Source organism: Lissotriton vulgaris, chromosome 12 (genome assembly GCF_964263255.1).
Source record: "Lissotriton vulgaris chromosome 12, aLisVul1.2, whole genome shotgun sequence".
NCBI classification, from domain to species: Eukaryota; Metazoa; Chordata; class Amphibia; order Caudata; family Salamandridae; genus Lissotriton; species Lissotriton vulgaris.
The window spans coordinates 524550494-524577877 of NC_141700.1; the positions used below are offsets into that span (position 1 = coordinate 524550494).

Here is a 27384-nt window from a genome sequence, read left to right on the forward strand (position 1 = left end):
TATGAACCCCCCAGTCTGTATGACTAGTACAGTGCTTTGAACAAATTGTCTTGCTCTGAATAGTCCTCCACACTCACTTGTACAGAATGAGCACATGACACTGAATTCAAGGTTTGTTCCTTTACTGAGCACAATGGACGCAGCTTTGAGTTAAGGATGTTCTTTCAGTAAACAGGCTGGGCCCAGTAGATGGGAGGGCATGAAGGGCATTTGGCTTCACATGAAAAATCGTCCCCAATGATGTGTGGGATGCATATCGACCATAGTGCTCAGGCTCGATTTTCTTCATCAGACTATGGTATTCAATGCAAATGTTTGTAAAGTGATGCTCTGGGCTACAAAAAAGTGCGGCAAGGACATACTAATGGCAGAGTGTGCGCTGTACGAATACTAATTAATACTAATCACAGCATCAATAAAGCAGTAATGAAAGATGAGTTTAGTGTGGAGCTTAGGATCCCATTCTGGATGCAGACGAGCACACGGTATGGGGTGCTGAATGGGCCACCCTCAGTTGTGTGCTGTATGGTCTGCTGCCTAATGTGCGCAGGCTAGGCAGGGGCATTGAATTCAGGATGAGCAGGCACGTAGAATTCACTGCATAGTGTGTATGACTCTCATAGGGCATGGAGTGTAGACTTCTCTGTGCACAGTAGTCATGGGGTGCAAGATATACTCCCTGCAGGAGTGGCACAAATCCTGCATTGCTGAATGTGCATCCCTCAGTATTGTGCTGCATTGAGCTGTCTCCAACATCTCCGCCCCCAGGTCCTCTGCCTCAGCATATCTTAGTCTTCCTGTTAGAAGGGGAACTGAATCCTAGTTCCTGCTGATTTTGCCAGTTGTGGCTCAATCACCTCTGTGATGTTTGCTTCTGTTGCTTTGAAACAGTGCTGACCACAGACTCTGTGGTTTGAGAAGTTCAGCCTGCACTGCAAGCTACTACAATAAGTATCTGAGCCCACCAGTTGGTAAGTGGATAAGTGGCACAGTAGTTCTTTTATAAGTTGTGTTAAAGTGTAGTTTTGTTTGTGGCCAATTGAAAATGAGGCACATCTGCATCTTCAGCAAGTAATCATGAGGCACCGTTGGATCTTGGGTAATTGCATGTAAGGTAACGGTTGCTTATGGGTAAGGCACTGTTAACTCTTGGATTATGGTCAAAATCATTATCATAAATTAGGTTATTTAGACTGTGATCCATTAAACAAGACCGTGCATGCAATATTCCAATGTACAGTCCAGATTTAAAAAAAACTCCATCGTATATAGGCATAATACACATAAAATCCTCAATCAGAGCACATAGGAGTACCTTATAACTTATTTTTATTAATAGCACTTAAAAACCTACCCAGAGCACGAATTATATCTAAATATTTCATCCTAAACAGTCATTTACTTGCATGTTTACAGTTGCCTATTTAATATTGGGTTTTCAAAACATTACTCTCAATCTTTTTAAAAACAAGCAACCCAATAAAACATGAGCAATGTTACTTTTATAATATACATCACATTTGCATTGTCCCTCTTTTTCCCAAATCATGTTTAAATGTACAGTCTGGCACAGACAACTGTATGTACAGGCAGTTACTCATCCTGATCAAGTTACTCCCTACCCTTTGATCTCTAAAACTTTCACTATTAGCAATCTCTTCTTGACAGTAATTAGCAGTTTTAGAAAGTTGTGCATTTTTTAAAGTTTCTCCCAGAAGCGCAGAGTAAGTGAATATACCAAATATCCCTATGCTCTCAGATTTGTTTCAGTTTTTATAGCTTGGACAATCGAGCCTCTGCCTATAAAATCACAGTTCTGCCTGGTAGCTAAATTAATAATCTCTGTTCCATATAGAATCTGTGGCTGGATCATTGAAGAGTATGCCTTCAATACTATCCTAATTGGGGAACCCCTAAAGTTGGTATTACATTTCTTTAACTCGGATACTGCTGTCGAGGCCCTTGTTTTTACTGCCTATATATGATGTAACCAACCTAATCTTGAATCCACTTTTTACAGTGTAGTGGAGCCCCTAAACCAGGTGGAGTGTATTTTTCTTACCAAAAATCATAACCTTTTTATCCAAATGTATAATTAGTTAATTTTTTACATTATTGTACTGATAATAAAGTTCCCTTTGTAAGCCTACATGAGTCGCTTCCATTAGTACAAAATTGTTTGCATACAGCAGGCGGGAGATGTGGGCTCCACCAATTTTTATGGAGAAAGAGTATGTTTACTGATGGTACATTAAAAACAAGCATTGAAAATGCAATAGGGCTCGCCTTTTATTAAGTTAAAGCCATTTGCTTTGCTATACAATACCATTAGCAAAGCAAAATGCTTTAACTTCATCAAAGGCACGACCTATTGCATTTGTAATGCTTGTTAACTTCTTTGCTAGGGTCCTACAAAAAAGAAGAGCACAGGGGCATGGTAATCCAAATCAGAAGTAGTGTCTGATAGTGGAGAGAAACACAATTTGACATGGTGATTTAATACTTATTGGGCAATGGAAAGAAAAAAGGCAACAAGGTAAGGAAAAAGTAAGCAAAAATGACATAACTAAAAACTGCCAAAGATCATGTCGCACTATATTGCAAGGTTTTGTCAGCGCTGCCGCGTGGCAGTCTGCCATTGCTGAATCATTTCTGTGGCCCCGATGACACATTACGTTTTTGGGGGAGAATGAGTATCTGCTTACTTTTTCTTCTTCTTTTTAAGTACATATTTAGGACTAATCTTCCCCCACTGCCGTACCCGATCCTGCCTCATCGAACCCAAAAATTCACCGCATCGCCAGCACTTTTCAGAGATAATAAAAGTACTGCAATGACTCACATGAACACACTTACTCAAATATTGCACAGGTTCACGCACACACTGACAGAAATACTTCAGAGGCTTACGTTCACACACTTGCAGAAATACTACACAGGCCCACGCACAAAACACAGAAATACTGCACAGGCTTACGTACACACACAAGTACTACACAGGCCCACACACAAACACTGCACAGGCTCACGCACACACACAAATACTGCACAAGGTCACGCACACACAAAAATACTGCCCAGGCTCAGGCGCACAGACAAACACTTCACACAGGCTCACACGCACACTTACATAAATACTTCAGAGGCTCGCGTTCACACACTTGCAGAAATACTACACAGGCCCATGCACAAAACCCAGAAATACTGCACAGGCTCATGCGCACACACAAATACTGCACAGGCTCATGCGCACACACAAATACTGCACAGGGCCAACGTTCTGCTATAGAATTATCAAGGCAGCTTAATATTAATTACATTTGGTAGCCGTTGTTGTATACCACAGGCCTGATATGGGGTTTAGCTGTACATGGGGGCTTCATTGCTCCATAACAACCGGCCAGAACCTTTCACACGGGCACATACAGGTGCGTGCACAGCAATGGGTTGTTAAATGTACCTATCCAGGAAGACGTGAAAATGTTCCAATCGAGGGCCTATTCATTGTACGCCTCTGGCAGAAGGCGCTCTTATTCCACTGGGCCTTTCCCCGCTCCAGATGAAGTGCTCGCCTGCGCCCCGGCCATCCGCGCTGCCACGACCTCCATCCCGGCCCCCCTCCTGTCTGTCTTGTTGGCGATATTTCTGTCCCCCTGCCGGCTCCGGGTGGTACAAAGAGTTACACTTTAATTGAGCTGTCAGCATCTGTGGCAATACTCCAAAGCCGGGATTATACATGGCGGGTGAGTGATGCACTTGTTATTGCAGAAGCCCTGTTTGCTAAACCCAAAAAGCCCACTGCACAGGCCGCGTCACCCTGGTGACCCAGCTGTCATTAGCCGCGTCTCTCCCTACCTCTCCGCTGCAAGAATTACACAAGCCGCTTCTTCAACGGCCTCACCGGGACTGGCTTCCACTGGGAGCTAATCACCCGCAAATCTGCCTGAAATGCCAATAATTGGCTTAACTGCTCCCCTCTCCGGAGCCCAGCAGTAATTTGGGATAATCAAGAGGGTTGCGATTAAGCTAACGGCCCGAGATGTGGGCCCTGTGACCGACACACTTCACATTTTAATAATGATGGACACAAAATCCAATTTAATGCCGTGTCTATCAACTCACAAAAGACGGCGCGAGGGGGGAAAAAGCCTGGAAACGTGTGTATGAAGCAGGGGAAGAGGGGGAAATCGCGTAATTTGCTGCATTTAACGTTCCGGAGGTGAATGTGCGCTCCAGGCAGTGGGACGTGTTTTGTGTGGGGTGCGTCTTTGAAATAAAAAAGGGTATTTTACCTTGATTACTCGGCCCGCTAAAAATGAGCAGCGAGCTTGCCTCAATGCCGCTAGCCGATTTCCAGTTCTCCTCGCGGGCAGCGCGCTTCGCCCATGCCGCGGCCCGCTTTTCTCTGCTTATAAGGACTTCCAGGAATCCGAGCTCGCCTCAGTGCCGCTGGCCGATTTCCAGCTCTCCTCGCGGGCAGCGCGCTCAGCACACGCCGCTGCCCGATTTTCTCTGCTCGGCTCCGCTAAAAAAGAGCAGCGAGCTCGCCTCAATGCCACTGGCTGATTTCCAGCTCTCTTTGCGGGCAGCGCGCTCAGCACACGCCACTGCCCGCTTTTCTCTGCTTACAAGGACTTCCAGGAATCGCTGGCAACGCGCTCTGCCTACGCCATTGCCTGCCTGTAATATCTCACTGTGCGGTAGGGGTTGCTAATGCCGGGGTCAGAAATTATGGGGGTCTGTCATTGGTTTCCAAGCCAGAGAGCAGCTCTATTAAACAAGCGCTCGGAACAAGCGATCGGCATGACGTAGACTTTCCTCTTTTAGAACCGTCCGGACGGGCTTGGCCTGACTTACGTTTGTGGTAAAAGCTTTATTATTCTTCTTTATGGGGCCATCTGTTTCGCCCCATAAAGAAGATAAGAAATGTTTTGCCATACACGAAAGTCAAGGAAGCCAGTCTAAAAAGGACGGGGCTAAAAAAGAAATAAGTACATCACTGGGACCTCTTTCCAATGGCTGGCCACCGTTTAGCATGAACGGTGACAACAGCCAATGGAAAAGAGGGGCGGGGCTTAACCTCGCTAGTGAAACTTACTCAGTCATTAAATCTCACCAGCGAGACTGCGCATGTGCGCAGCCTACGCTAGCCGAGACCTAAAAAGGGCAAATTAATGGGGTGCTGCAATACAACCCTGTCTTAGGCCATTTTCATTTATCTTTCATTGAAACTGTGCCTTCACTGTCAAGTTATACTTTGGCCCAAATATCTCTATGTGGTATTTTTAAAATATAGATTAACCCTTTGGGGATTTCCAAAGTGCTCAGTGTCTCGCTCAATCTGCTACATTTTACTAGGTCAAATACTGCTCTGAAATCCCAAAAACAACGGAAGAATTTAACTTTTAGCTCTATCAACTTTCGAGCAGGTGACGATAAGCTAAAACAATGGTTGAGAGTCTAATGTCCCTCCCTGAAAAATCCCTGTTCTTTCAGTATTAAGTTATTTTCTTCCAGCCATTACTTCATTCTTTGAAGCGCTATTTTTGAAAAACACTTTGGCTCATATATCTTATTATCAATACAATAGGAGCCACAGGGGGATGAACAGGACCGCCCCCCACTCAACGCATTATACACCAACAAAAGGCCTGACCCAGTATAGTCACACCAAGTCCTCTACTTACAACACAGGAGGGGTCTCATAAACTTTTATAACTCCCTCTCATACTTATTTTGTACAAGTGTTGTGGTGTGTCTCAGTTGAAAACAAAATAACATACCATCAGAGACCCACCCATGTACTAAAAAAACAAAAAAAGTGTGAGAAAGAGAGAAAGCCCCTCGCGGTCGAACCACCAAGGGGGCTGCTGGCTGGTACTCACCAGCAAGCCCACTTATCATCGGTTACTTTCTCTCAAAAAGAAACAAGTGTGTGTGTTATCATAAAGAAATCTCGCCCCATGAAATAAAAAAAAAACGAAAAACCTATATGTGAATGAGCTATCTGTGCAAACTATTATGAGTAGTGCCCATTAAACCCCCTTGAGAATATAAACAAATAATTGTCACTGCTAAAAATAGGTGCAGCTTACTGGCTCAAAGTAACTTTATTAGGTGCTGTAAGCTTCCCCAAATTAAAAATGGTTCCAATAAACCATAGTCAATCCTCAAAAAGCCAACATGTTCTGTTGCAGATAACAATTTGAGCAACTTCTTCAGGGCTAGTGGGGTTCCAAACTGAACTTCATGGGAGGTTCCACATCAAAACCTGTGATGGTATGATATAAAAATGAAAGAGAGCGCCACTTGTAAAAACCTTTGTGAAACCGTGCCAGAATCAAAATTCATTCAAAGGAATGAACTTCCCATACCGATTGATTGCGTCTGTACTGCATACCTGCAACCATCTCTAAGAGGCAAACGCGTCAGCTGATCGCGTGCCTTAGCAGTGACCACCCATCCTCAAGAATTGGTTAGAACAACAGTGCCTCAAGGTCTTACATCTTTACCATTTCTCCAATATCATGCGTTGACCTTAACTGTCCCCGCATCACGTTTCGTATTTGGTGTTCATAAAATAGTGCATATACGCCTTGTCTCATCTATCGGACACTCCAATATAGTACACTATGCCATGTCGATCAATTACACATCTCCGCTCAGTGCCTGTGTATCAGAACTCAATTCTCATTAAGCGTCACTGAAGCGATACACACTGCAAAATCCAATTCACCTTAAACACCGTCTGGCCCACGTTACCACCATTCGGGGTTCCGCACCAAGTGGTACAATCATATCGCAACAGGAGTCAAAATGTCATACTTACTCTCAGTTGCCCCACAACCAAACAACCGCTTACCAGGGAAGTGGACCACCGGGACCTGCTGGTGATAACTGCTTGCTCTCAAGGCATTTCATGCTTTAATACAAGACAAAACAGTCCTTATATGCACAGACAACATGACTGCCATGTTTTTCAAAAACAAGGGGGCACCCACTCAATAGTCCAATGTGGCACAGAGCTTCTGACGTTGGGTGAGACAGCACAGAGAACACCTGGTTTTTCAACACATTTCTGGGGTGCACAATGATCTGGCAGACCTGCTCACCAGGACGCATCAACAAGTCCACGAGTGGGAACTTCACCCTAACCATACTTTCAGCGCTGGGGGCTTCCACAAATAGACCTGTTTGCCACCGCAGAAAATTCAAAAAGGCCCAAACGTTGCCGCCAGACTGCAACGCCCACAGTCCAAGGGCAATGCACTATGAATTAACTGGTCAGGGATATTTGCATATGCTTTTTCATCTCTCCCACTCGTTCTGGTATGGAGGCTGTGGCAGACAGCCCCTACTCTCACCCTAGTAGCACTAGCCTGGTCATGCGAGCCATGGTACTGATCGAACTCTGTCTAGTTCCACATGAGAAGCTGCCCAACAGGCCGTAACTTTTAACTCAAGATCATGGCATTATCTGACATCCCAACCCTCAGCAACTCAGCCTAGCGAATTAGCCCCCTGAGTTCCTAGAGTTTGGTTTCATTTACCTTCCAGAGGGGTATGTATGTCTGTTCTGAAAGAAACACGCAGGCCCACTACCAGGGCCTTCTATGCATCCAAATGGAATTGTTTTGTACACTACTGTGTGCCCAAACGTATCAATCCCTTCAGAGCACCAGTACAAGACCTTGTCTTTTACCTGCTCCACCTGTGCAAAAATATGGATTTGCTTACACTTCAATCAGTGAGTCAATCAATCAGGGGTTTATGAAGCACGCTACTCTCCCGCAAGGGTCTCAAGGCATAGGGGGGAGGGGGAAGGGGGGAGTACAGCTTCGGATTAGTCAAAGAGCCAGGTTTTGAGGTCCTTCCTGAACGTGTGCAGGGTCAGGGAGTGTCTGATGTTCCCCGGGAGCTCGTTCCAGGTCTTGGCCACGATGTAGGAGAAGACTCTCCCGCCTGCTCTGGTTCTGCGGATGCGGGGGACCTCTGCCAGACCGAGGTCGGGGGAGAGGAGGCTCCTCTTGGGTACGTGGAAAGAAACTCTCTCGTTGAGGTATTTGGGTCCGATGTTGAGGGATTTGTAGGCGTGGGTGAGGAGCTTGAAGGTGACCATCTTCTCGACGGGGAGCCAGTGGAGGTCTCGTAGGTGCTGGGTCATGTGTGCGTGATGCGAGTCTGGCTGAGGCGTTCTGGATGGTTTGGAGTTTGTGTTGAAGAGTTCTGTTGATTCTGGCATACAGGGCGTTGCCGTAGTCTAGTCTGCTAGTTATGAGCGCGTGGGTAACGGTTCTTCTGCAGTCAGGGGGATCCATTTGAAGGTCTTGCCGAGGATGTGCAGGCAGTTGAAACTGGTGGAGGCGATGGCGTTGATCTGGCGGTTCATGGAGAGGAAGGAGTCCAGGATGATGCTGAGGTTTTGTACGTGGTCTGTAGGGGTGGGTGGATTTCTGTGAGCCCATGCTGTCTGACGATGGCGGTAAGGGGGGCCATGTAGATGTTGAAGAGCGTGGGGCTGAGCGATGATCCTTGGGGTTCTCCACAGTTGATATCAGTGGGTTGGAGAGGGAGGGAGTGTGTCTGATCCTCTGGGTTCTGCCGGAGAGAAAGTACTGGATCCAGTCGAGTGCGGCCCCTTGTATCCCTGCGTCGTGAAGTCTGGCTGTGAGCGTGCGATGTGAGACTGTGTCGAAAGCTGCGGAGAGGTCTAGAAGGATGAGGGCTGCAGTGTGTCCCTGGTCGAGTAGCATGCGGATGTCGTCAATGGCAGCGAGGAGGGCGGTCTCAGTGCTGTGGTTGCTGCGGAATCCAGACTGGGAGGTGTCTTGGATGGAGTTCTCTTTGATGAAGGATGTCAGCTGGGCGTTCACGAGTCTCTCAGGGACTTTGGCCACGAAGGGGAGGAGAGAGATGGGTCGGTAGTTTCTCAGGTTCGTTGGATCGTCCGTTGTTTTTTTGAGGAGGGGTTTAACCTCCGCCCGCTTCCAGTCGTCCGGGAAGGTTAAGGATCTGAACGAGGCGTTGGTCCGGCCTAGTACAGGTGCGATGGCGGCTGTGGCCCTGTGGAAAATGTGCGGTGGGCAGGGGTCCGTTTGGGCTCCTAATTGGGTTTTCTTCATGGTCGTGGTGATGTGTTCGACGGTTGTGAGATTTCAGGTCATGATGGTTGGCTTGTCGGAGGCAGTGACGGGCGGGGTGGTGTCTGGTGTCTGTTCGCTGAAGTTGTCGTAAGTGCTTTGATCTTCAGATGGAAGTAGGAGCTGAAGCTGAGCTTGTCGCAGAGTTCCTGGAAAGGCGTGATGTCTGTGTCTTCGCTGGGGGGTTTGGTGAATTGCTATATGACGCTGAACAGTTACTTGGCGCTGGTCGCGTTGGTCTTGACTTAGCCTCTTATGAACGTCTGTTTGTTGTCTCTTACGCGCTGGTGGTATTCCTTCAGGGCACTCCTGCGGTCCTTCTGTGCTGCCATGGTTTTGCCAGGTTTTCTCTGGGCGTCTGCAGGAGCGCCTGGCTTCTTGTAGTTCTGTGGTGAACCATGCGGCCTTCAGGGGGCGTTGTTTGGTGAGTTGGTGGGGGGTGCAAGTTTGTCGGTGCAGCAGGAGATCCAGCGGTGAAATTCTTTGGCTGTGGAGATGGTGTAGGTTGTAGCGCTGGGGGGCGGGGTGGGGGTGGGGGGAGGGTCTTGGAGGAGGGTGATGTTGAGGTGTTCTTCTGGGACCTTGCTCCAGTTCCTTTGTGGCAGGCGCGGGGGGGCTTGGGTGCGGTGTTGGTGTTGAAGGTGAAATGGATGCGGTGGTGGTCTGTCCAGAGGGGCTGGGTGGTGTGGCTGAAGCAGATGTGTGTCCTTCCTGCGAAGATTGGGTCGAGGGTGTGTCCGGCTCTGTGAGAAGGCGTGTTGACCAGCTGCTTCAGCCCAAGGTTGTCGAGGAGAGTGGTGGAGTTGGGGGTTTTGCCGTTGTCGAGGTGGAAGTTCAGGTCCCCAAGTAGAATGTTGTCTGTGGAGGTGATGGCTTGGGGTGCGGCGATATCGGCGATGGTATATGCGGACTGGGTGCGAGGTCCCAGCGGTCTGTAGATGAGGGTGCCTCGTAGCATGGTCCTGGGTCTGGTCTGGAAGTGGAGGTGTTCTGTGTTGGAATCAGGGTTGCTCATGCTGGATGTGGAGAGTCGGAGGGTGGTCTTGTGTGCGATGGCGAGGCCTTCTCCTGGGCGGTGGGTGCGGTCCTTTCTCTGGATCTTGTAGCCGTCTGGGATGGCAATGGCAATGTCTGGACCAGAGGTGGCGTTGGTCCAGGTTTCCGTGAAGAAGGCGCCATTGTGCGAGAGGGTGTCGATCAGGTCCCAGATCTCCACGGTGTGTCGGAGCAGGGAGCGCACGTTGAGGAGGATGCAAGTCAGGGGTTCGGTGGTGCTATCCTCAGGCGGGACTTCGGCGGTAGTGGGGGCTTTGCCAATGGTAAAGGATCTATGACAGGGTCTGTACAAGAACTGTCCGTGGTGGTTTTCGGCAAGGATCCTACACAGTTGGTGTGTCTTCCGGGATTGAGTGCGTGGAGGGTAGTGGAATCGTAGCGGTGGGTCCTAGGAGAGCCAGGATTCCTAGCGCTGGTCGCGGACGGGCGCAGACGGGCTTGCCTTTGGCACGCCATTGGCGCGACTGTGCAGCGGCCGCCATTTATGTACGGGAAGGGACTGGCGGTAGGGAGGCGGGACTGGGGGCTCAGTCATGGGGAGGGGCCGCTGGGGCAGCATGGGCGGGAGAACACTGATACTGAAACGGAAGAAGAAACACAATATACACGCAGAACCTAAAACGGGAAGGAAAGAAAAACAAAATACACCACAAGTATCAGAGGAAACAATTACGGTCAGGAGACCAAGCGGGGCACACAATGGAAATTATACCGCAGCGAGAGAGCGGCGAGCTGCAGGCGCGAACACAGGTCGGAGGAGGGCTCTGGACGCGGTGTTTACACGCGGAGCTGCCGAGGAGAGTGCTGGCCTGGACCTGAGGTCTAGGAGTCATACACGCTCCCCGCAGCGGCCACCATTTACGTAGGGGAGAGGGGACTTCGGCCAGACGACTCACTGACCTGGGAGGGTCATCCCAGCAGGGCACCGGACCCTCGCAGCCCCAGCGCTGCCCTGCTGCTGCATTTTCCAGGCTTCCTGCTGCCTGCTGCCTGCCGCTTTGGACGGACGCGGCGAGGCGGCAGACCGGGGACTACATCCCCCAACACCTCTTGCGCATTGGAAGGCGCGCTTCCTGTCCCGCCCCCGGAGGTGTGCTAAAGGACAGCGCGAGCCCCGGGGGAGCGGGGGACTTCGGCCAGATGACTCACTGACCTGGGAGGGTCATCCCAGCAGGGCACCGGACCCTCGCAGCCCCAGCGCTGCCCTGCTGCAGCATTTTCCAGGCTTCCTGCTGCTTGCTGCCTGCCGCTTTGGACGGACGCGGCGAGGCGGCAGACCGGGGACTACATCCCCCAACACCTCTTGCGCATTGGAAGGCGCGCTTCCTGTCTCGCCCCCGGAGGTGCGCTAAAGGACAGCGCGAGCCCCGGGGGACCGGGGGACTTCGGCCAGACGACTCACTGACCTGGGAGGGTCATCCCAGCAGGGCACCGGACCCTCGCAGCCCCAGCGCTGCCCTGCTGCAGCATTTTCCAGGCTTCCTGCTGCCTGCCGCTTTGGACGGACGCGGCGAGGCGGCAGACCGGGGACTACATCCCCCAACACCTCTTGCGCATTGGAAGGCGCGCTTCCTATCCCGCCCCCGGAGGTGCGCTAAAGGACAGCGTGAGCCCCCGCGTCGCGGGAACGCGCGCGGGTCAGCGCCCGGGGCTAAGCCCGGGCAAAGGGCGGGCCCTCTGTGGCCCTCAGAGGCACAAGGAGGACGGGACGGGCCTCCCCCCTTTCGACCTACGCCTCCAACACAAGGTAAAAGAGCGGTTCTATGAACTAGTAATTCCATCATAAGTGACTGTTATCCTTGGTATCCTCTATTGGACTATCCTTTTACCTCCCAGCTGTCAGACTATTGGTGTATGTGTGCGTTAGCTTTGACCCCTGTCATACTTCTATTCCCATAAAGCTACCCACATTATGTCTGACAAAGGGCTTCGCATGAATAACAACTCCCTGGGGGGGCTACAGAAAGGGACACTGGACAACTACTTAATTAGGACCACAGCGGTTATCGAGTCCGGTATTGAAAGAGTAGAAAAGAGCCTCTCCATTGAACCTACGTCCAGTAACCATCCAGCTATGGAGCCACATGACCAAACTCAAAAACATTTTTCTTTACTGGATGAACTAAATGTGCTCTGTAAAACTGGATATATCAATGTTGAACATGTGAATGATTTAACTAATGCTTCTGCAGGTGCTCTGCGAAATACCAGCCCCCAAACTATTACCACTCTTCAATCAAACCCAAGCCATTCTTGTACTCCCTCTCCCTTAACACCCACAGATACCACACAACGACCAGCAAATGTTCAGTTACCCTACTCTAACAGAAAGCGCAAAGGGCCTAAACAGAGGGGAAGGTTAGCTAAAATACAAAGACTGCACCAAAGTCCCCTTTCAGGCATTAATAACACCCCGAATTCCTCTGAGGCATGCTCAAACCCAGAGCCGACTGCATTCATTATTCCATCTGAATTACTGGCCCAGATTGAACTCCTGGTCAGGGCTTTAATTTCCCCATTGGTAAAAAGAATGGAGGCTATAGGGGAAAAGCTTTGCTCTATAGAGGAAACCACCAGGGCAAACCTAACAATCACCAAAAGAATTGATGAAAATATTCAAGTTGAGCCCCCAGTCACTTCTGATATCCCAATTCCTCTAGTACAAAGGAATATCATTCAAACTCATGCCCTTGCCCCCACAACATCTAAAACATTGGTCACATTAAACCCCCCGTTAACTCAGACTCTTGCACACAGAGACGGGCATACTAAACCACTTATGGCAAAAAAGGGGAAGTTTCAAATTAATGGTCACACGCAAAGAAGGGCTAAACATATAGATCTACCGCCGGAGGCAGCACCCTTTGTGTCCATCCTCTCGGGCGTACCCGAGCTCTCTAATGGTAAAATTGAAAGTCCAGCAGACCTGGTAAACAAGGTGTCTTTCTGGTTGACAAAGAATAGACCCCTACCACCCAATATCGATGGAACGATTTTGAATGTTAGGAGGGTAGGGTGGTTGGGTTCTACCCCCAAGGACATCCCGGGAGACCTGGTTTTGGTTAACTTTAGGGACCCTCGAGTCATCCAACATCTTCGAAGTTGGCAGCCACAAATGGGTGAAGGCCCTATCAGAACACGGGAATTACATGACTTTTACCCCAGGATTACATATCTGCCCCCTTTGTAATAAAGCTGCTAGGGTTTGCTTACGATGAACTGTAAAAATGATTATTAATAGAATGAAGTGTTGTTTATCTTGTACAGATAGTGACTTCGTAATGATTATATCGATCGTTGTTTTTATTGTGTTTTTATTCTGTATGCTTTTATGAATTTTTCTACTAAATTCGAATAAAGCTTGTTGACTATGACTATGACGTAGGGGAGGGGGTCGGGACTGGCGGTAGGGAGGTGGGCCCGGGGGCTGAGTTGCGGGTAGGGGCCGCAGGGGCAGCAGCATGCCGACACTAAACCGGAAGAAGAAACACAATATACACGCTGAACCTAAAACGGGAAGGAAAGAAAAACAAAATACACAACAAGTATCAGAGGAAACAATTACGGTCAGGAGACCCAGGAGAGCACATGATGGAAATTATACCGCAGGAAGCTGCAGGCGCAAACACAGGTCGGTAGAAGGGCTCTGGACGCAGTGTTTACACGCAGATCTGCTGAGGAGAGTGCTGGCCTGTACCGGGGGTATTAGACTACACTTGGCGGCTGTAACTGTCTAGGCAACCGACTTCATTATTCATAATACCAGTCATTAAAGCATTTATTGAAGGCTTTAAAAGAGTTATCCCACCTCAGATGCCTCCTGCTTCTGTGTGGGATCTCAATGTGATCCTTATAAGATTCATGGGCCTGTATTTTAAACCTGTTCACTCGTCAGTTGCAGTTTCTCTCCTGAAAAGTGGCTTTCTTGGTAGCCAAAAATTTTTTCGGGCGACGGGGCTAAGTGAAATTCATGCTCTTACCCTGGAAGAGCCTTTCTTCCAGGTGCATCATGATCGGGTGGTTCTCAGGACCAATCCAATATTCCTTCCTAATTTTTACATTAACCAGACAATCGAGCTTCCAATCTTTTTTCTCCCACCCAGAGACTGTACCGGAACGCGATCTGTATACTGTGAATGTCAAAAGAGCATTAATGTACGACCGCAACAAAACAAAATCCTTCTGTAAAACACAACAGCTTTTCATGGCATACTCCAAGCCACACAAAGGGTGTACCATTTCCAAGGCAAGTTTTGCACACTTAGGCAATATACCATTATCTGACATCTGTAAAGCAGCTACTTGGTCCACCGCTCATACATTTACCAAGCATTACTGTGTGGATCTCCTGGCCAGACAACAAGCTAAAGTTGGCAAGGCTGTCCTACGTATACTTTTCCAATCTTCTGCATTATCCTCCGGCTAAGCCACTGCTTTAGGGAAGACTGCTTTACAGTCTTTGCACAGCATGTGTAACTACAGACACACTTGCTACGAACTGAAAATGTTACCCTGTAAGGATCTGTTTGTAGCATGTAGTGCTGTAGATTCATATGCGCCCTCCCTCCTCACCGGTCGCCTGTGGTTGTTGCATATATTTTTCTACTTTACATTTTCTTTACCACTTTGCTTTGCTAGGCCATCTTTACTGTGTCTCTATGCTTCATCTCCAATCTCGCCCTCTGTGCGGGAAAAACAATAGTGTTGATGCCCATACGCATCACCACTAGCGGGTGGAGTCACTAGACCTCATGACTCAAAAATAATTTGTTCTACTACGGTAAATAACATTTCCCTTATAAACATATATGGTGTAAATGGTGATGACCCTGCATTCTGGGATAACCCTTCACATAGACTTCAAGAAATACCGAGCACAACAATGCTCTTTAGTGTGTGGCGATTTCGGGCATGCAATGGATAATGTGTATACTCCACATGCTATTACAGACTTACCAAATACCCCAAAACAATGAAACACTTATGTGCCAAATTTTACCTTATATCAGGTGACTATATAAAAACAGTTGACCAAACATCAAATGTACTGGCTCTCAAGCGACAATAAAATAATTATTTTTCATGTTGTTTATAAGGCTAGACTGTGCTCTTCCCCAACAGTTATTTCAAAGCATTTAACAAAGTTTCATGAATATTTTTGAGAGCGTTACTTCACAGGTGTAATCTTAGTGATAACTTCATTAGAATGCTAATGTTCCTATACTATGACCCACAGCTAGAGTTAGGACCATTCAGATCTCTTCAGTCTCAAACAAGGCTCAAGACAGAGTTGCCATCTATCCCCTGAGCTATTGCTCCTAGCTCTATAACCACTAGTACTATGCATTAAAAAGAATAAGATCTCTGGTAAAGCTTCAATAATACCACAGTGACGGTTGCGGCTTGTGTCAATGGCAGTTTAATAGTCACAGAAAATGCTGCTCCTTCGATCAGTGCTTTGGTGGATACATTAAAATCATACTGTGTTGTTTCAGGGTGACTTAGACAGAGATACGTTAGAAGTCAAATTATTAAATCATCTTGGTTCCAAAGAACTGCATGGAGACTGATTAGCATGGCAACCAAAACACCCAAAGTACACTTGTATAGGATTTACATACTGTCTCGTAGACACAATCAGATATAATGAAAACATAACACAGTATTAGATGTATTCGAGGGTTGGCCCCAAAATTCCTGTCTTTGTATGGTAGTCTAGAAACTCTAATAACAAGCATTTGCAATGCAATAGGTCTTGCATTCATGAGAGTTTGAGCTATTGGCAATGTAAATGAGAATGTCTTCTATTTATGTGTTGTTTTTTAAACGGATGAATATAAGGCATTGTCATTTACAATGCCAATAGTTTAAAACCCCGGAAATGCGAGATCTATTGCATTGCAAATGCGCTTGGCACCCTACTATAACAATTGTTAAAAAGTGTTAGGAGAGAGCTTGACCTGCCTGCAACAGCAGGCAGGGCAAAGCTATTTGAGAAAATATTGCTCGGAGGCTGTAATTAAAGTCTACCGAGTAACAACACATGTAACGGGGTGTTGCCATGGAGGTTACAAAATTAGACCAGGCGGTACTAAGGAGGGACTACTACGCCTCTTCACCAATGAACAGCCACAGTTTACAGTGGACAATGACACAAGCCAATAAAAAAATATGGACGGAGCTTCAAGTCCCTACCTGAATGCAGCATGCCTTGCTGAGCAGCGCATGCGCTGCCCAGGCTCGACCTGAAAAGCTTGGCACTATCTTCTACAGCTAATTGACCACCCTAAGATCGAACACTGATCGCTGGACAAGGTCGTTTTATCAAGACAGTTTGTGCCCCCTGTGTAATGATGGGGTTCAGAACATAGAAGATGAACATTTTTAAAAGGATATTAATTGATAAGAAACTGACCACAGCAAAATAATCCTTGAGTTTTTTCCAGGTAACACTGATACACTGTAGAGGTTTTACAGTTTACTTTTGTTTTACAGACTTTTTAAAATAAAATACATGTTAATCCATTTGTAAAATGTTTTATGGGTCTTTCTTAAAATAGATAGTAAATGAATGTGCATCTGTGATTTTATGGTTATTACTTTCATTGAAGGAAATTCCCAAAACTAATAAACATAGCACTATATTGTGTTGGTTGGGAATTCCTGAATCTACCACAACAATGGACAGTTACACCGGGTACAATTAATTTCAGTTGATTCTAACACAAAATATGTATGTGTATATATATATATATAAACAAATTAAGCTCTGCGGGGTGGTAATATGGTACTAAAGAGTAAATTCACCCAGTATGTCCAAGTGGGTGACCTTCTGGGTGCAGAGCAGGGTCTTGTTGAAGAGTCGCTCTAGCGCCTCGATGGACTCGCCCCTCTCTCCCGCACGGTGGCCCCCATGTCTTGTTGGGTAGTCCTTCCGGCTGTGCACAGGTGAGCCCAGGACGGGTCCCGAGACGAGCCCAGGATGGGTCTCATTATGCCGGGTGTGCCGGGTGGTTCCAAAACGGCCCTGGAGGTCCAGGAGCAGCCTGACGTGTCCGTGATTGGCTAAGTGGTTCCACCATGGACCCAGTGAGGGCTCCAGCACGTGCCTCATGGATTGAGGATGAAATGAATGAATCCAGGAAGAACAGCGCAGGCCCCGGGTCCTGGATGGAGCTGTAAGCTCCAGGAGGGCTCAGCAGATCCAGTTGGGAAAAGGCAGATCCCACACACCTCGGCTGGTTCCAGTAACAGCTCTGTGGATCCGACATGAGCCTGAATGGGCCTCGTGTTTCCCTGATGGATTGGTCTGGACGCAGGACAGATTGAGCACAGACACGCAGGCGTGTCCATGTGTCAGGTGGGCAGAGTTGCCAGGCAATGGCCAGCTTTAAGTTTACCACAGACTCTAACACAGGCCACGGGGGCGGGGCGCTGTCCCGGTACCAAAACATAGCACTGAACTCTTTACCTGGTGGAAGGCACAAGAGGCACGTAGAGACGGAATAGGCACCAAAATAAACTCCTAGGGAAGAACCCCGGGCTCCTGCGTGAGGACGTCTACTTAGCGCACATGCTGCGAAATGAATCGCCAATAGGCGCTTGGTAGAGTGTGTCTGTGGGCACGCATCTCACGATTTTGTTAACATACCTGCGTGCCGTCACGTTTGTGTTCTGCACACAAACAAATGTGTTTCCACGGGCCAGAGTTAAAAAGAAAAACAAGTATTTTCTGGGCATGAGGAGGCTGCAGACAGCAGCCGCCACTGAATCATTTTCAATTAAAACCAGCAGCTCTGCCAGCACGCCGAGATGTTTCGCTGCGGCGCCATGTCTCGCACTTAAACTGAAATCGCAATGCAGAATGGATTTTTTTTTGGGCTTACAGACTAGTTAAAGGAGACCAGACCAATACCTAAGATAAATTTTTTTAAAGTACATCAAACTGCTAGCGCTGCGATATTTTTGGGGATTCTGGGAAACATTAAGATGATCGCTCACTGTGTTTTCCTAGACTATTTACCCAAGTTTGCGCATAATTGTGACAATATTTCCGAAAATGTGCATTGCCTCTATGGCAGCAGGAGGCTGAAATTGTGACTGTCACCTCCCGAGAGCTCACGAGCTACCATCTGTGGCCCCTGCCCAGGCTACCCGATTGTACAGCTGCAAACACCCTCCTTGCACCGCCCCATACCTTGTCAATCAGTTTAAAAGCCGCTTCTTCATGACCTCCTCCCGACTTCTCATAAAGCATTGTTTAGAGTCTGGAAAGTACATGTGATCAGGTGTTTGAAATCTGTTTGTAGAGGGATCTTCCCTCGTGATTCGAGAGTATTGGCATGTAGGCCTAGCGGAAAAATAGAACAGCTCTGGTGGGGTTTTACCACCAGCACTTGAGTACCACAGGACAGAGCCAGGCTGTGAAGCATCCCTAGAGAGAACAAGCATGGAATCGAAACCTGTGGTGGGCGCGCACCACAGAGGAGCCGACGTGGGAATCGAAACCAGTGGTGCGCACGCACCACAGAGAAGCTGGGCGAGGGAGTCTGTCGTCTGTGCCTGTCGTCTGTGCCATGCTGACGCGCGTGCTAGACACCGGCGGGAATGGGCAGAGCAAAGGCGGGACATGCACCTGCCTTTTCCCCATTGCGTGATGTATTTTATTTTTAAAAAGCACGCTGCAACCAATTCCGACCTGTGAAACCAAAACCACACGCACAAGCGTGTGGTGAGCTTTCTGAAGCCCATACAAGAGGTCTTGCGCTGCGAGCGCAGTGCTGGGCACTGCAATGCTAGCTGCGAGACCTAAAAATGACTGGCACACTTGTGATAAATAACTTAATAGGTATGATTCCACTCCTACTATCAGAAGATTTCCACCATAAATTAGACTCCTCTTCAATCATTTTTTATGGCAGCATAAACACCCCGGAATCTCACTTGAAAAGCTTTGACTCCCAAAAGAATTAGGGGTTGTCAATATAGCACATTTTAGAAACTTCCATACAGCTTTCCTAAATAATTCAGTAAATGGTTCCTTCCCCCAGAATCCTGTACTCCTCTATGGGCACTATCTAACGGTCTCAGTACTACTAACAATGGATATACTAACTATTCCCCTTGCTAAATACATTATTCCCAACACCAAAAAAACGGTGTCCTTTAATGTAAGGATTGACACCATTATGAGAGAACTAGTGGAGCAGTGAGCAGAGGCACAGGTCTGAGGGCAAGTGAAGACCTGAGCAGGTGGAGAGCCTTGGCTCTTCTGGTATGCTGGAGACACAATGGCAGGTATGTAGTGTACAAGTAGGTGACAATCAGCAACAGGAAGGCCATGTGCAACATGCATCAAATGCCCAGAGCGAGCAATTATGGGCAGGGGCACTGATGAAAGCAAAAGAGGTGACACAAGGTAAATTCATGAAAGGCTCCGGGGAGAACAACAAGCTTAGGACAGAGACATGGGCAACTGATCTATGTCCACAGCAGTTCAGATTGCACCACGTAGCTGCATTATCCTACCCTTTCTACTATGTAGCTTCTCTAGGGCCTCTCGAGCTAGGGTGTGTGAGTCTTGGGGAACATAAAAAGGCAGACTGCTATCACTGCAACCACCCTGCATTATTCAATAGCAGTACAGCAACTGCCCAGGAGCCACACCTGGGCTGTCATGAATCGTTGGCCAATCCAAGGCCTCAAGGTTTTCTAGGAGAGCTTTGAGATTTCTATGCAACTTACTGAGTGACTGTGAGTAGAAAAGTGCCACAACTCTGCCACTGCCTAGTATGGGGTTGTCTGTTGGACAAAATAAACAATTAAATGTATTGCCCCTGACATAAACCAACATGGCTTGGGCATTGGACAGTATGATTTCCTCTCCCTAGTACTGCAGTCTTCGCTGTCACCTCCAGAGTAGGTAAGAACAGAAACTCCAACAAGTTTGGCACATTTAGCATTCTCAGATAAATGTGGAGTCCCCTCACCCTCTCTTCTTCTGTCTCCCCTACGATATAAGCACATTCACATTCCTGAAGAGAATCGTGACAATGGTGGAATAGACAGTTATTTTTTTTAGAAGATCACTCCTTTTACTAGATGTTAACAAATGTGATTGAAAGGGGGCGAGATAAAGGAGTAATTACTGAAAAAGAAATTTTCGCAGTAACATAGTCAATCAAGGGTGATTCATACAGATACTGTTGACCCACAAGAAATCAATTGATTATGATAGGGTTGAGGACAACACAGGGAGACAGTAACACTACTATGATGAGGTGAGTAATGCTGAAGTCCATGGATAATCTTTTAATAGCAATCTGGGTATTAGGAACACTGGGTGGTCATGGCAACATGGCAGTTCTCACTGGCCACGCCTAGTGCCTGTTTCCATCGTACCCCAAAAGTGTCTACCTGTGAAAACAAAACAAACTCCAAAAAACTCTGCATGGAAATATCTAGGATAAAATAATAATCTTATGCAGTAGTAAAAGTCTTGGTTTTACAAACCATACCTTATACATTTTGAGCAACAATGCCTCGAATTGTGAACAACTGTTTAGGGACTAAAGTGTGCTTGAATATGTACAGAACTGCCCGACTGCCTATTGTACTGGTCCACCAGAGCCCAACGCTACTAAGAAAAAACATTGATTGGATGCTTGAAAGATCTGCCCTAGGCCATTGAATCAGTGGGTCTTGAAAGTGAATCCATATTGGAAGGCGTTTGCTTCCTCTGCTTACATTCTTCAGCACTCTTACTGCCCCTCCATCACATGGAAGTAAGTACATTTTAAAAAGTAAGCTAAGGTAGTTTACCACAAGTGAACAGTGGTTTGCTGATGGGAGGCTCAGTCTGGTCCATGGTTACCAATGTTTTTGACTTATGTTACCATGGTAGATGTCACTGGTTCACTCTTGAGATATTCTATACAGTTCTAAAGGCCACAGCTGGAATATTGTATTCAATTCATTAGACCATGCTCTGAGGATTTTGCGGAGTGCACCTGGAGTATTGTACAGTTTCAAGAGTCTGCCCCGGGAGTATGCAGTTTGGTAGGAGGCATTTTGAATGCTATATCCAGGTCAGTTGGAAGCATCCGGGTGCTCTGTTGGGTTCTAGTGGCTTCATCTTCAGGCTTGGGCCAGTAATGGAGGCCACAATGCTAGAAGTTTTAACCGGAAATTGTTTAACTTAAAATGAACTGAACTTATATAGCCTGAAAGAGGAACGATAAAGACATTTGCAGACACCAGGGTCAAAAATAAGGCGAAGGAAGGGAACATTTTCCTATAATTGTGTGGTTCTAGAGCAGAGAGATATGAGATTGAACATGTTGGGATCGATTGAGTTGGGCTCAGGCGTAGGACTGTGCAGTTTTACTCAGGAGGCATGGTTAGAGCATGGTACCACCGCTAGTGTAAGTGGGGTGGTACAGTAAAGACCTCATCCAGTCATAGTGTAGTTGTTGATGCAGTGTAGATGTGATTTTAGATTGTGGAAAGCTGTTTTTTGATAAATCTGGTATTAGCAGTAGTTCCAGCATTGGGCAGCAAAGGTACAAAGGTAGTTTATTGTGATGATTATTTAAAATCTTACAACATTCCACACAAAAAATGTAAACGTTATATTTCAGTTTAAAATCATATAAAATATCATAAAATTAACTTTACAATTCATTAAGTATTTGCATTAGTTACGTCTCCGAGTTTCCTTTTAACTAATAGTAGGAACTTTGCAAAGGAGGAGTTTAAAATGATATAATTTGGGATCATACAATTAATCACGGACTGCCTGCATGAGCGTATGCCTCGTGACTTGAGATGATTTTTCAGCAATGTTTTTCTCTCTTGAAGGAGTTCAGGGCAAATACACAGAAGGTGTTGGATGTCTTCCTCACCCCTGTTGCATAGTCTGCATAGCGTTTGGGTTTCTTGAAATTCCCATGGGGGAAAATGACATACCCCTGGCATGGATCCGAATCTTGCTTTAAGGAGCACCTGCTTGTTTTTTTCCGTCCACGGGGTTATCAGATATTGTTGTATCTCCTTCTTTTTGTAACCGTTTAGCACGATCCAGGCGTGTTTTCTCTTGGTAAGGGTAGCCTTATCCTTTATGATGGATAGGTGGGCTGCGATTTTATTAATGATTTTCTTGAATGATGGCTTGGTTATATTCGTTTCCCATATAGACATGACCCCAAACTCATTGATTGCATCTCTAAGATATAGAGCTGCAGAAGAATTAGAATCCTTATTTATTTCTCTCCATAAGAGCATCAATATCTCGTTTTTCTGGTCAATTTTTATTTGGTTCCAGACTTTTATAAAATGGCCTTGCCTAGCGAACTGTTGATTGGTTAAACCAAACTCCAACCTTACTTGCGCCGGGGAAGCGTTCACTGGGAGATGAAATAACACTCTGTATATTCTGGTTATGATTTTGTTCAAAATATCACTGTCTTTACCCATTAAAGCTTCGCTGCCATAAGCAATAGTGGGGAGGAGTTTTGCACAACAATGCTCAGGAGAGGACCATACGTCAGGGTGGGAAGCGACTTCTGCACAATTCTAAATGCAGCAGCTAGTGCGTTTGCTTTTCTTTGAGCGTCACTCTTATGTAGCTGGTAATTGCCCTTTGAGTCAAATAGTACGCCCAGGTATTTATAAACCTCTACTTGTTCTAGCCCGATGTTGTCCATGAACCATTGGCTTTTGTGTTTCAACTTAGTGTTTTTGGCAACTACCATAATCTTGGTTTTGGTCTCGTTTATAACCATCCCATTCTCTTTAGATATAGGTCCTTCTCATTAAGCGCTGTAAGCCCACTTTTGTGTGGCTCATAAGTATGACGTCGTCTGCGTACATCAAGCTTGTGAGCCTCTTGTCAGCTAGTTTCGGGGGATGCGCATTTTCCTCGTCCAATATTCCTGGTAGGTCCGCAAGAAACAAATTAAAAAGAAGGGGGGCTAAAACACAGCCTTGCTTCAGACCTTCATTAGCTGGAATCTCCCTGGATAGTGTGCGACCATCACCCATCCTCACACTCACCCATGTCTCTGAATATAAGAGGCAAATTAGCTTAAGTAGGGGGACTGGAATTTTCATTTTTTCTAATTGTTTCCAGAGTACTTTACAGTTGACACAGTCAAATGCGGATTTAAAGTCTATAAAACAAAGATACAAGGGTTGTTTTGATCTAAACGACTTGTTCATAAGTAGGGTGAGAACCAGTATGTTAGTGGTAGTTCCTAATCCTTGTATAAAACCTGTTTGGTTTAAAGGCATTATTTTTGCTTCCGTCACCCAGGCAGTTAATTTCATCAAAATTATTCTGGCAAATAGCTTGGCATCAGTGTCTTGCAATGTGATCAGTCTATAGTTTTCTGGGAGTGCCCAACACCCTTTTTTAAAACTTGGAGTTATTAGGGATCCGTGCCATGACTTGGGTACTGTTCCTGTCAGAGCGACTTCTAAATACAATTTTTCAAGGTACATTGCCCATAGGTCTGGGTTTTCTTTGAAGAGCGCAAACGGTATCCCATTCGGTCCAGGAGCACCGTTCTTCTGTTGTTTTATGAGTTTAATTATCTCTTCTTTTCCTATATCTACTTGTGTATCCATGTCACAATCATGATAAGTAATGTCATTCACTTTGTGAGATTTACGCCCTTGTTGGATTTCCAGAGAGGTTGTATGTAGAGAGTCTTGATTCAAGTGTTTCCTCAAGAACTTGTACCATTCCTGCTCCGTTATAGGTAATGAGACAGCTTTGGGCAGCAGCGAGGCTTGTGACTTGGGGTTTTAATCAAGGAATGTAAGGAATAGTGTAGTAGTGTGAGCCATATGGAATCTCCTTGTGAGATGGAAGACAGGAGACCTCTTTCAGAGCTGAATTGGTGGAATGATGCAATAATTGAAATTAAGCCTGGGTAGAGGATGAAGCCGAACAGTTAGGTGCGGTCGACCTCACATCTGGGGAACCAGGTTCGGGTCTCCGTAATGACGCTCAACTTCTTGTTATTCTGGGCAAATCACTTAATCTCCCTGTGCCTAACAAAAATGAATGTGCCTTCATGTAACGCAACTGGTGCTCATGTAAAGCGCTCTGATACCTGATTTCGGGTCAAGTTCGCGCTATATAAAACTTTGAGGAAAAAAACAAACCCTGAGGAATCAACAATTTGTGGCAAAAAGATACTCCAAGGTACCTTGCTAAACCCTGATGTACTGGAATATTTCATGAGTTTCTCTTCAGAACTACCATAATATATATGGTTTATTATCTGTGATGTTTGGAAAATTTTCATCTAAAATATTTTGCCTTATTTCTCTCAACGCAAACAAAGCATTGGGGCTTGACATTAAGACTATTCAGGGGAGCATGTTTTACCTCCCACACTAGCCACAGATTTGAGAATTAAGCTGATCTGGGGAAAATAATATTGTCATGTTTAAAGTAAGGCAGCATCTCCTCTCTGATATGTAGTAACCATATGTTTTTTCCTTCACAGGTCTGTTCTTTTCTACATCCAGAGCACAACTCAGGCTGTCAGAGGTGTAAACCGAGGTTGGCATTTGTCCATGAAACACAACATGGTTAAAATCCTCTGATATTCCAGCTGCCTAGCCTCTGGCCCAAGACTCTGCCTAAAATGGACCAAGGCCCCAGGTGACCCCTGTGAGACTTTAAAGGAGGACAGGCCCCTGAATTGCAAAAATGTCACTTAATAATGTGAGAATCAACAGCGAGTACAATGACACAGACTGGAGTGCGGATGCCGGTGAGCGGGCCCACCTCCTTCAGAGTCCCTGTGTGGAGAGCGCTCCCAAGGCTGGCCGGGAACAGAGTGCTACCTCTTCTCTGGGTGCTGTCTTCATTGTGGTGAATGCAGCCTTGGGGGCTGGACTACTCAACTTTCCAGCTGCCTTCTGCACCGCAGGCGGTGTAGCAGCAGGCATCGCCCTACAGATGGTGAGTAGAAGTCATGTGGAAAGGATTGCATTACACAAGGACGTATAATTCTAGAACCAATATGATGGTGTTAGATAGTTGAACAGGGAATACCTTTCTGCCACTGCTGAGCGTTTAGATCTCCCCTACTAGATAGATTAAGCTGTCTGGTTGCCAAAGACCTATTATGAACTTACAGTGGGATAACAGCCTGCCCACTGCTTACCATGGTTGGCTTTATTGTCCTTCTCATTTACTTACTTTTTATTCGATACCTTGCCTTCTTCTTGTGTTTGACTGCCCCTTCCCACACCGCCCCCACCGAGGCATAGTATTCTTAGCCTATGTTGAATAACTTCCTTCCACTGCTAACATTAAGGGAGCTACTTTTTAGGTCTCGCCTGAGCCAATGCGCTTGCGCATTGCTCCGGCGAGATTATAGTAAGGGGAAAAGAACAGTCTACAAAAACGACGGATTAGACACAGTTCATGTGATCTATGCATGTGCACATCGCCAGCCATGTCACACACCACCATTTGTCTGTGCCTCGCATCAGACTTCAAAGGCTGCCGCTCCCCCACCCCGCATCAGACTTCAAAGGAATGCGCTCCCCCGGCCCCCCACCACAGCAATGCAGAGAGTTTGTCTCCACCTGCTCTCCCGTGTGCTTGCATCTTCCTTCCTTGGCCCTGGGTGTTTTCCGTGTTCTCCCATTGAGTGCCTTCTCGACCCCGTATTTGATTGCTGTCCAAGCCCAATCCGCCTGCTCTCCAGTGTGCTTGCATCTACCTTCCTTGGCCCTGGGTGTTTTCCGTGTTCTCCCATTCAGTGCCTTCTCGACCCCGTACTTGATTGCTGTCCAAGCCCCAGCCCTCGCTGCCTATCATTAGACACTCTCCCTGTGTTTTCCTGTTTCCCCTTGCTTTTTCCCGGCTCCATCATTCTGTGCTTTGATAAACTGAATGCGCTTTGTATCACTCAACCCTGCGTGTTCTTAGCTTCAGTCTCTGTGCTGCTGCACCACATCACTCAGGGACAGCACCACATCACTCAGGGACACCACCACATCACTCAGGGGCACCACCACATCACTCAGGGGCACCACCACATCACTCAGGGGCACCACCACATCACTCAGGGGCACCACCACTTCACTCAGGGGCACCACCACATCACTCGGGGGCACCACCACATCACTCGGGGGCACCCCTACATCACTCGGGGGCACCCCTACATCACTCAGGGACACCGCCACATCACTCAGGGTCACCGCCACATCACTCAGGGTCACCGCCACATCACTCAGGGTCACCGCCACATCACTCAGGGGCAGCACCACATCACTCAGGGGCACCACTCACGGGCACAGGGACACCACTCACGGGCACAGGGACACCACTCACGGGCACCGGGACACCACCACATGACTCGGGGACACCACCACATGACTCAGGGACACCGCCGCATCACTCAGGGGCACCGCCGCATCACTCAGGGGCACCGCCGCATCACTCAGGGGCACCGCCACATCACTCAGGGACACCCCCACATCACTCAGGGGCACCACCACATCACTCAAGGGCATCACCACATCACTCAAGGGCATCACCACATGACTCGGGGGCACCACCACATGACTCAGGGACACCACCACATGACTCAGGGACACCACCACATGACTCAGGGACACCACCACATGACTCAGGGGGACACCACCACATGACTCGGGGGGACACCACCACATGACTCGGGGGGACACCACCACATGACTCGGGGGGACACCACCACATGACTTGGGGGGACACCACCACATGACTTGGGGGGACACCACCACATCACTCGTGGACACCACCACATCACTCGTGGACACCACCACATCACTCGTGGACACCACCACATCACTCGTGGACACCACCACATCACTCGTGGACACCACCACATCACTCGTGGACACCACCACATCACTCGTGGACACCACCACAACACTCGTGGACACCACCACAACACTCTGATACACCACCACATCACTCTGATACACCTCCACATCACTCAGCCCTACCACATCATCACTCAGCACCACCACAGCACTGTCCTTGCTTGCTACCAATAAGCATTGCCATAGCCAATAGGACTCGTATTAGGGAAGTGTAAGCTATTGGCTTTGTGAATAACAATGCTATTAATTGATATATTTTCAAAGCCAACACATATTTAAAAAATTGTCATTTATA

General features: G+C 47.2%; 1 protein-coding gene across 1 annotated transcript in view; it reads left to right on the forward strand.

Annotated features, from left to right (window-relative positions):
* SLC38A7 (solute carrier family 38 member 7) overlaps window positions 1–27384 on the forward strand; it is a 192336-nt gene that overhangs the window by 23040 nt on the left and 141912 nt on the right. Inside the window, exon 2 of the mRNA XM_086945300.1 lies at window positions 24713–25173. Within this exon, the coding sequence (XP_086801426.1) occupies window positions 24919–25173 (255 nt within the window). The 5' untranslated portion in view covers window positions 24713–24918. The remainder of the gene's footprint in view (window positions 1–24712; window positions 25174–27384) is intronic.